At 55.9% G+C, this 9,422-nt stretch overlaps 1 protein-coding gene across 1 annotated transcript in view; it reads right to left on the minus strand.

The window, feature by feature from the left end:
* Padi2 (peptidyl arginine deiminase 2) overlaps positions 1-8,000 on the minus strand; it is a gene marked incomplete at its 5' end in the record, with an annotated part of 40,495 nt that extends 32,495 nt beyond the window's left edge. The window contains one exon of the mRNA XM_060379169.1: positions 7,801-8,000. Coding sequence (XP_060235152.1) covers positions 7,801-8,000 — 200 coding nt within the window. The remainder of the gene's footprint in view (positions 1-7,800) is intronic.
* Positions 8,001-9,422: the final 1,422 nt, after the last annotated feature.

Below are 9,422 nucleotides of genomic sequence, written 5' to 3' on the forward strand. Positions count from 1 at the left end.
AAGGAACCAAAGGAGCATCTAGTGGGTTAACACCCAGGCCACTTCAGAGCTCCGAGGCCCCAGGCCTCCCACAGCCCTGCTTGAGGCTGAGCAAACAGCTATTCTTGGAGCCCTGGCAGAGGCCACAAAGGCGCCATTGTCCCGTGTGGATCGTTAGCTGCCTCCTCCCCGGGGAAGATCCTTTTAGAATTCTCTGCAGAAACTGGAGAGCCTGGGTCTATGGATGGCTTGGGGTCCCTAGAGGCTGGGGGACAGTATCGAGGGAGGGAAAGGAATGAGGTGGGGTGGCTTTGACCTCCTGGCTTCCTGGAAAGAGTCTAAGGAGAGCATGCATGAGACAGGAGGCTGGTCCTAAGACCCCTGTCTGCAGTGTCCCAGCACCCAGGAGTGACAGTAAACAGATAATTTCTGATTGGTTTTCCAGCTGGTATCAGAACACTTTTATACATGTATTAATTGCGTGTGTGTGCACACACGTGTTTGTACATGTGCAGACCAAAGGTTTATGCTGGATGTCTTTCTATATCGCTTTCCACCTTAGCTTTGAGAAAGGGTCTCTCACTGAACCTAGAGCTGATGGTCTGGGCTAGACTGCGAGCCCCTGGGACCCACTTGTCTTCCTTCTCCAGTGCTGGGGGTTACAGACCTATGCTGCTGCCCTGGCCTTTATGCTGGTGTTGGAGATTTGAACTCAGGTCCTCATGCTTGCACACAAACATCTTCTTCCTCATTTTGTTTCAGCCCTGGCCTAGTCCAGGCACACTGTACATAAAAACATTTGCTGGAGATGGGGCTGGAGTGGGAAGGCCTGCTCACATGGCTCCACGATATTCACTCGACCCACATTTCCTGAGCGCTTATCACGTACCAGGCAGAGTTCTGGGTGCCAAGGAAAGACTGGCTAAAACGATACCACATCCTCTTGGCTCACGGAGCTTGTGTTCTAGTGAAAGAGAACAACTCTGTATATGACGCAGTTAACAGCGGTGACTGCAATAGAGAGACACGGGTTGCCAGACTGGGGACGAGGCTTGGCAGGAGTGTGCTCGCCTAACATGTGAAGGTCTCGGATTCCGAAAATACGGGGGCATGATGGTGGGGGCTCTCAGGCAGAGTCTCTGAGAAAATAACGTCTAAACTAAGAGTCTAAACTTCACTCTTGGAAGAAACAGTGAAGTCCGTGGGCCTGGAACTCCGTGTCAGCTACAGAGACAGAGCGGCACACTTCTGGCCCAAGAAGATTTCCTCCAAACTCCGTCTTGCCCTGACGCTGTGGGACCAGGAGGCCTGACGCTGAGAAGTGAGAAGAAGGTGAGCGTGGCCTGATGTGAGTGTGTGTGTGTGCCTGCGTGTGTGCCAGCGAGCATGCATTCAGGGAGGAGGGCTGGTCATGATTCTGGGGAGAGGTCCCAGACATGGTGGAACTGGTGTTTTTCCCGAAGGAGGGAAATCACCAAGAGCTTGCAAGCAAGGAGGGATTTCAGAAGAAAACAATGGAAGTGTGGGTGAGTCCGTGAGGGTAGCTCGTGACGGAGCGGTGATGGTGGCTTGGGGCTGGTTGGTGGCCATGGGAATGGAGAGAAATGGCTAGGCACACCTGTGGCCAGCCTCCCAAAGGCAGTGTGGCCTCAGGGAACCACCAGGCCTGACTGATCTTGTCTCAGATGGTGGCGGAAGGTCTCCGCCATAGCCTGGCAGGGCTGAGGAGGCCCACAGCTCCACACTTGACGATGTGGCGTGCCTCTTCTTTGCTGGCCCCTGGCTCTTGGCTTGCCCATCTGGCTTGGGCCTCATTAACACCAGCCGGGGTTCATCCTTGGAGTGACCCAGCTCCTGGCAGCCGGGGTGTGACATCCTGCCCTCGGGACTTTGGAGGAGTTGGAAGGAGGAGTTGTGGGTGCCAGCCTGGTGAGCACCTCAGGGACAGAGAGGAGCAGAGGGAGGGAGACCTCAGCCCAGGCCTCACACCTAATGCTCACTGTGGTGGTGGCCAGTGTCCCGAGGGCTGGCCACTGGCCTAGGCAGGCTTGGTGGAGGCAGGCCTTGGCATGTGTGTATAGCTGGCCTCCTCCTCTACCTGGTGTCCCCAGCAGCCTCTGTCACAGGGTGCAGGGCCCGAAGCCCCTCTACAGGGAAGAGACAATCTAGCCTCTGGTGTCTCCCTTCCTCAGAACCCTTCCAGGACCCCTCCTACCCACAGAACAACATCCAGCCCCTGAGTGAGGCCTTCAAAGCCCCTGTTCCTGCTCTCTGGCCCTCCGCCTTAGACTCCAGGTCATTGAAATGACTTCTTTACTGTCTCCACGGGCCTCACTTTCCTGCCAGGTGGGTTTGTTCCCACGGGACTTATCCTCTGTGTGTGCTGAGCCCTCACCTGTCTTTTAAGACCTAGATCAGTTGCCATCTCTTCCAGGAAGTCTTCCCTGATCCATCAACTTTCTCCCCCCCTTAGCCAGGGCCCCAAATACTAGTCAGTGTTCAATATGTCTCTCCCATGAGTCTCATGAGCACTTTGAAGGCAGTCACTGTGGTTCATCGTGATGGGTGATACTATAATAAACCCAATCGGATTCACAACCACAGCTTACAGAGAATTTACCATTGCGGGTCACAGGCTCTCAATCCATACTTTACACAACCCCACATGGCCTGCCTGACCCATCCCATTTCACAGACGGGCACACTGAGATCTATACAGAATGCCTCCTTGCTTCAAAGAGGTCTCAGGACCCTGATGGCAGGGCATGAGCGAGCTCTGTGAGCCCTAGGCCTGGGAGAGTCCACAGGTCGGAGTTCTCACCATGGTCCTCTAGGTAAGGACTCAGAAAAGATCAATGAGAGGCTCCTAGGGACCTCAATAGTCAGGGGGACAGCCAAGGGTGTCCTAGACTCTTGGGTGACTGAGGTGAGCTGACATGGGCCTGTCAAGCCTCTGGGTCCAGCATGGCTGTGGGTGAACAGGAGAGAAGAGGGTCACCCCTAAACATTGGTGTTTGGAGGTATGAGTCCCTGCGACTATGTTATCCTTCCTAACCTGATGTCAGCGAGGAAGAGCCTCACTGACCCCCACTACATGAAGGGACTGTGAGCCTGGCACACAGGGTGCCAGGCTCTCCCTCAGCCCTCCCATCACTGGCACCAGCCTGAAACCTGAGTCCCAAGCACCTCCTGGCAGCGCCTCTTGTCCTGGGCCCAGGGCTGTAGGTGTTGTTCTAATTTATGGGGCCACGAGACCTGGCCCAATGTCTTCTGTCGTCACTCACTCGGCAGCTAGCGCCGCTGCTCTGCCAAGCTCTGCCACATACCCTTGACCTTCCGTGGACCCATCCAACAGGGCCTGTCTATTGAGGATGGAGGTGGGAAGCTCCCCATGCGAGGCAGTCTGCAATCATCAATGGCTGCACTCCCTCACTCACCCCATAACCCACAGTGATTCTCTAAGGAAATGGGCAGCCAGGAGCCATGCCCAAAACGAGTCTCAGGAAGACGGGTTGGGAAAGTGGAGGGCAGCCTGGGCTCTGCTCCCCCACCACTCCTTAGCCAATGCAGTCTGACTTTAGGTTCCTCAAGGGAGAAACAGGCGCTAACAAGGATGCTAACGGGTAAGGGGGCTGACTGTGTGCAAATTATCAAATGCATATGAAATGATCACGTACATGTTAGGAATGCCACTGGCTGTTCAGGAAATGTTAGTTAGGGGGGAGCAATATTAAGTAAATAATGGCACGCTCTCTCTCTCTCTCTCTCTCTCTCTCTCTCTCTCTCTCTCTCGTGTGTGTGTGTGTGTGTGTGTGTGTGTGTGTGTGTATGTGCATGTATGTGGGTGCATGTGCTTATATGTGCATACTCACAGAGGCCAAAGGAGGACATTGGGTGTACTTACTGCTCTATCACTCTTTGCATTATTCTCTCTCTCAATTTTTTTTGAGACTGAGTCTCATTTTGCAGCCCTGGCTGTCTTGGAACTCACAGAGATCCAGCTGCCTCTGTCTCCCTTCTGCTGGTATCAAAGGCATGAGCCTCATTTCTTTGAGTCAGGGTCTCTCACTGACCTTGGAGCTAGGCTGCTAGCCAGTGAGCTTCAGGGAGCCATCTGCCTGTGCTCCCTCAGCACTGGGGTTTTCTGTGGGTGCCAGCATTGGGACTCAGGTCCCACCCACTGAGCCATCTCTCCAGCCCAATACTAAGATCTTTAAAAGCCAAAACAAAATAAAACAACAGCAAGAATGTCGCTTTCTATTGTTCCTCAAAGCAGCCTCCACTCAGAGACCCCCACCCCGCGTGAGAAAGTGGTAGGGACTGGCATTGGGCCAGCAGGGCGGTTCCTACCAGGAATCCTGCACCCTTACGGGGGGGGGGGGGCTTGCCCCTTTCACTCTTGTGACTTGATGACAGAATGAGAGCTTCCCACTCAGAGACCTGGGGTGGCGGCAGCATCCTGTGGGGGCCTGAGCCGGGACCTGTGTCTCAGCCAGCGAGGGCTTGGTGAGCAGTAGAGGGCTGGGTGGGGGCAGCAATGTTTCAGGGGCAGTGGACTTCCATCGGGGGGAGGGTGGCCAGGGGTTGCATAGGGTGGAGTGGAGGAGGAAGCATGAGCTCTGGGCTGCATGGCTTACATCTAGGTCCTGGTTGTCACCAGACAAATGGCTTCCTCTTTCTGAGCCTCCTTTTCTTCATTCTGCAAACAAGGATGGTCAAGGAGCATCTTCTGGTCTTGCTCAGAACAAAGCGGGGCAGTTTCAAGCTAGTTTCAAGCTGTCACTGACCCGTCCTGTTCCTGTCCACCCGAGAGGAGACTTGTCCCTGCAGAAACTGGTCATGCCCTGATGGAGGAGGGTCCTTTCTGCCTGACACATGAGCTCAGCTGACTATGGCTTTCCTTCTCTGGAGCAACTGACTCTGTCTGGAGGAGGCGCTTTTCTGGTTGTCATATCGTGTGGGAGAGTGACCGCTACGGACACTGGGTAAACTGAGGCAGGAACACTCATCATGCTACCGCATTCAGAACTGTCACCTCAGCAGAGTTACCCAGAGAGGTTGTGGATCCCTGTGACAGGCACGGGCTGTCCAGGACAGTGGCCACCAGCATAGGTGTCGGCAGGGGCCTGTGCAGAGCGACAGCAGCCCACTCCAGATGAACTTTGAGGGTAACAGAGTCTCACAGGGGAAAGAACGTCAGCTTCCACGAACCATCTTTCCATTAAGTATTCCAGCGACGGCATTTTAGACATGCTGGCCTTAACAAGATCTAGCATGAGCATTCGTTACATCTCTCTAACATTTTACGTATGTGTTATACACACACAAACATGGAGGGGATGTGTGTGGCAAGTGTATATGAATGCCAGAGGAGGATGCTGGGCGTCCTGTGCTGATACTCTTCGCCTGAGTCTCTCACTGAACCTGGAACTAGGCTGGGAACTGGCAAAGCCCCCTGTGGCCCTCCACAGAGCACAGGAGCACACAGCCAGCTGCTGCTGGCTTTTTCCAGGGGACCCAAGGGTTCAAACTGAGATCCTCAGGCTTACAAAGTGATGCTTTTACCCTCAGAGCCGTTTCTTACGCCCCAACCTTTCTCTTTGTTGTTCTGAGACAGGGTCTTGCTAGGTAGCTCTGACTGGCCTGGAAGTTGCCATGTAGACTAGGTTGGCCTCGAACTCACAGAGATCCATGTGTACCCCTACCTCCCATGCACTGGGACTAAAGGCATGCACCACCACAACCAGCTTCCAGCCCCAATATTAAAAAAACTACTTTTGTTAGTTTTTTTGGGGTGGGGTGAGTTTGGAGACAGGGCCTCTCTGTATAGTCCTGGGCTGTCCTAAAACTCGTTGTGTAGGCCAGGCTGGCCTTGAACACACAGAGATCTTCCTGTCTGCCTCCCAAGTGCTCAAAGGCCATTTTTCTTCTTTGGAGGTACACATGCATGTGTTGGGGGGAAGATTGAGACAGGGTCATGCTATGTAGCCCAAGATGACCTGGAACTCACTATGCAGTCTAAGTGAGCCTTGAACTCCTGGTCCTCTGGTTTCAGCTTCCTGGGTGTGGGGACTCAAGTGTGTACCACCAATCCTGGTTAACTTGTCTTAAAATGTAGACCACCACCACATTTACAGGGACGACTATGGCCTTCATTCAGCTTCTTTTGGGAAGGTTATGCTGGGAAGGTTATTCTTTTGGGTAGGCTGTGCTGGCTTGGTGTTCACAGTCTCAGTACTGTGAGTCCTGGCTGAGGCCGGTGCTGTACAGAACAGCAAGGGTGGGCACCTGCCCTCTTGTCCCCCACCAGGCCAGGCCTCTCTCTGCCAGGGTGGGACAAGGACATAGACCTGACCATGGACCCCCTTTGCTCCTTAGCCCCCAGCAGAGGCAACATGCTAGCCCTTCAGACAGTACTCAGAGTGCCCCGGCAAGCAGACAGGCATGGTGACAGCTGTGGCTTAGGGACCTGAGCTCTCTGGATCCTAGCTTACCCCTTGGCAGTGCCCAATTCAGATCCAGGAGGGGGGAGAGATGGGCACTCTCCCAGGCCACTGGCGCCTAGATACTCCACCCCTGTGTTCTAGTCCAGTCCTCCTTTGGGGTCTATCTGCAGGACCGCCGAGGTCCTCGCTCAGAAGTGCAAGTGGGGCTGAGGTCGAGAGGTAAAGGAGCAGAGAGGGGCCTGGTCGCACGCAGGCTTGCTGAGACCAGCAGGGCTAGGGCCTCCTGGAGAAGTGGCTGCGCCGCTGGGAAGGAACAGGAGAGCGGGTGGGGAGAGCATGAGGGAGACACCCAGGTGGGCTTGGGAAGGCTTGGGAGAGTCGGGTGCCTTTGTGTCAGGATGATTTGGGAACAAGGTACAAGGAAGACACGTCCGCCCAGATCACCGGCTCAGGGTCCCATCTCAGAATACCACATGCCCCTCCTTCCAGCACAAAGTTCTCCCACCTCCGGCAACGGAGACCATTTAGAATACTTGGAGCACAGAATGGTGTATCAGACCTCAGTGTGGTCACTCAGGCTGCTCACACCACTCCTTTTCCCCAACACCTTTCCTAGGTCCCACACCACACTCCACCCATTTCCTTGGGGCGCAGGAAACTGTCAGCCCCATTCCTTCACCCCGCTGTCTCAAGTACCCCAAACCCCCATTAAGTGTGCGGACAGAGAAGATGGCGGTGGACAGGTCCTAGCTCCCAGGGCCTCAGTGGGTAGAAAATGACCCCTCTCTGATCTCAGGGTGAAGTCAGGAAAGGCATTTAGGGACACAGCTCACAGCTAGTGCCTGGGGACAGGCAACCACCGGCAGCCCCTAGGATGATGAAATCGGATAAGTCCCAGGCCACATTCCATGTGGGCAGCGCCTCTCTGAGCAAGCCAGTCCCCGACCTCCCAGGGTGTTTCTGCTTGCTGGGCTAGGAAGTCCACTGGTGGAGGACAGTGCCATGGGCTGGGGTGAAAGGTGAGTCAGGAGGGGCTGGGGGAAATGAAAGGGGCGTGTTACAGAAAGCCCATGCGTGCCGTGCCGAGGTCACCCAGGGAGAGGGGCTGGAGCGACCAGGCATGGGAAAGCTAGGATAAAGGGGAACAGCCTTAGAGGGGTAAGGCGGGGGCTGCGACTGGGGCTGTGTCTGCGTGTCTTAGAGGGCCTCAGGATTGCGTGGAAATGGACACTTGCCTGGGTGTCATCCGTTTTCTGGGAGTTCTCTGGATTTCGGAGAATCTAGAACTGAGGGGCAGCTGGGGCACTGGAGCCAGGCTGTCCTGGTCCAGTTCTCCGGCTTTGTGAAGGGTAGGTGAGTCGCTGTCTGGGCTCACCTGTAGACATCGGTCCAGAGCTGCGTGCCCAGCACGTACACCGCCTCCACGCGGCTCCCGTACAGCAGCCGCACTGTCCGCTCCCGCATCTTTTCCCGGTACAGCGGGCTGACCCACGTCTGCGCTGCTCCCGGGAACGAACACCTGCTACAGGTGAGCCCGCCGCTGCGCCTGCGCCCGCCGCTGTGCGGCCGGCGGCCTTAAGCTGCAGTCGGAGGGCGTGGCATGGGCGTGGCTGTCCGCCGGACTCTTCTTGGAGTGGGCCTGCAGCCCGTCCGTCAAGCCTGGCCCCGCCCTCTCAGCGCCCACTACTCGCAAGTTGCCAATTCCTGTTTTCCACGTTTGGCTTGTCCAGTCTTTTATTCAACAAATTCCCCTTTCTGGACCCATTCAACCTCTAACTCGGAGGGGCAAGAAAACGAGAGCAGGAGCAGCCGAAGGGACAGGACAGGGGTGGGTGGGAGGAGAACAAAGGGTGCAAGCAGAGCTAGTTTGGGGCCAGCAAAAGCTCCTCAGAGGAAACCTGAGGCTTCTTGGAGATAGTGCCAACACAAGGGGATGGGACAGGAGCCCCCCCGAACACCCTTGGGAAGCTGGGCGCCCCCGCCTCAGATACACAGTGCCGTGGGAGACAAGGAGTGAGGTGGAGTCGGAGGAACCTGCTCCTGGCAGGGACCACATTGCTAAGCTCAGGCGTGAGAGGGGCAGCATGAGCCTGGAACGGCTCTTTCTCAGGGGTGATCTGGGAGTGCACTCTGGCTGCCCCAGACCATGGTGAGCAGGCTGAGCCGTCAGTGAAGACCCCGGATGGAGCGTGAGAGGGCTGGCGGAGAGAGGACTGATCTGACCGGTGTTTATGGATGGAGATTTAGGTGGCTCCCGGTGGCGGCGACGGTGTGTGTGCCCGGTTGAAGGACAGGGACAGGGCAGAGGATTAGGGCCCCAGCCTGGGACACCAAAAGGCGTGCCAAGGTAGAGGTCAGTGTATGGTCCTGGAAGGCCGACGTGCACCATGGACTTCTAGTGGGGGGGGGTCTGAACCATCCTGAACCCCATCCGTGCCCTTTCTCTCTGAGCACAAGTCTGGGGCTATGCAGTAAACAGCAGCGTTTGAGGAAGTGGCTTCTTGTCATGGGAATGGAAACTGAAGGGTGGGTGGAGGGGGGCTGACGGAAGATCCTGTAAGGAGTGCCCTGAGATAAACGGGGGGAGGGGTGTTCTCATGGGTACCTAGTGCCCAGACACACCCGACCAGTCCTTAACTCCATCCTTCTCCTCCAGATGCCCAAATTAGGAGATAGTAAGGACCCCAGCTGTCCCTGGGCATCAGGGATCTGGGAGGAATGTGGGCGGAGAAGGGAGAGGACCAGAGTCCCAGCCAGAGGGGTCACTGTCCCCCCCAAAAGGCTTCACATTCAGATCCTGTGAGAAGCTGCTGGTCCCTGGCAGAGCTTTCTCCAATCAGGATGCAGCACGAGGGGCAAAAAATCCAGGGGGCACCAGACTGGGACCCCCTCCCCTTCAGAGGTAGGCGTGGGTCTGAGCATCCCTCTGCAAGTAAGCAAGTTTCCACCTCCAGGAGGGGCAGAGTATGAGCGCTTTCTGTCACCCCTCCCACCAAG

Source organism: Meriones unguiculatus, chromosome 3 (genome assembly GCF_030254825.1).
Source record: "Meriones unguiculatus strain TT.TT164.6M chromosome 3, Bangor_MerUng_6.1, whole genome shotgun sequence".
Taxonomy (NCBI): domain Eukaryota; kingdom Metazoa; phylum Chordata; class Mammalia; order Rodentia; family Muridae; genus Meriones; species Meriones unguiculatus.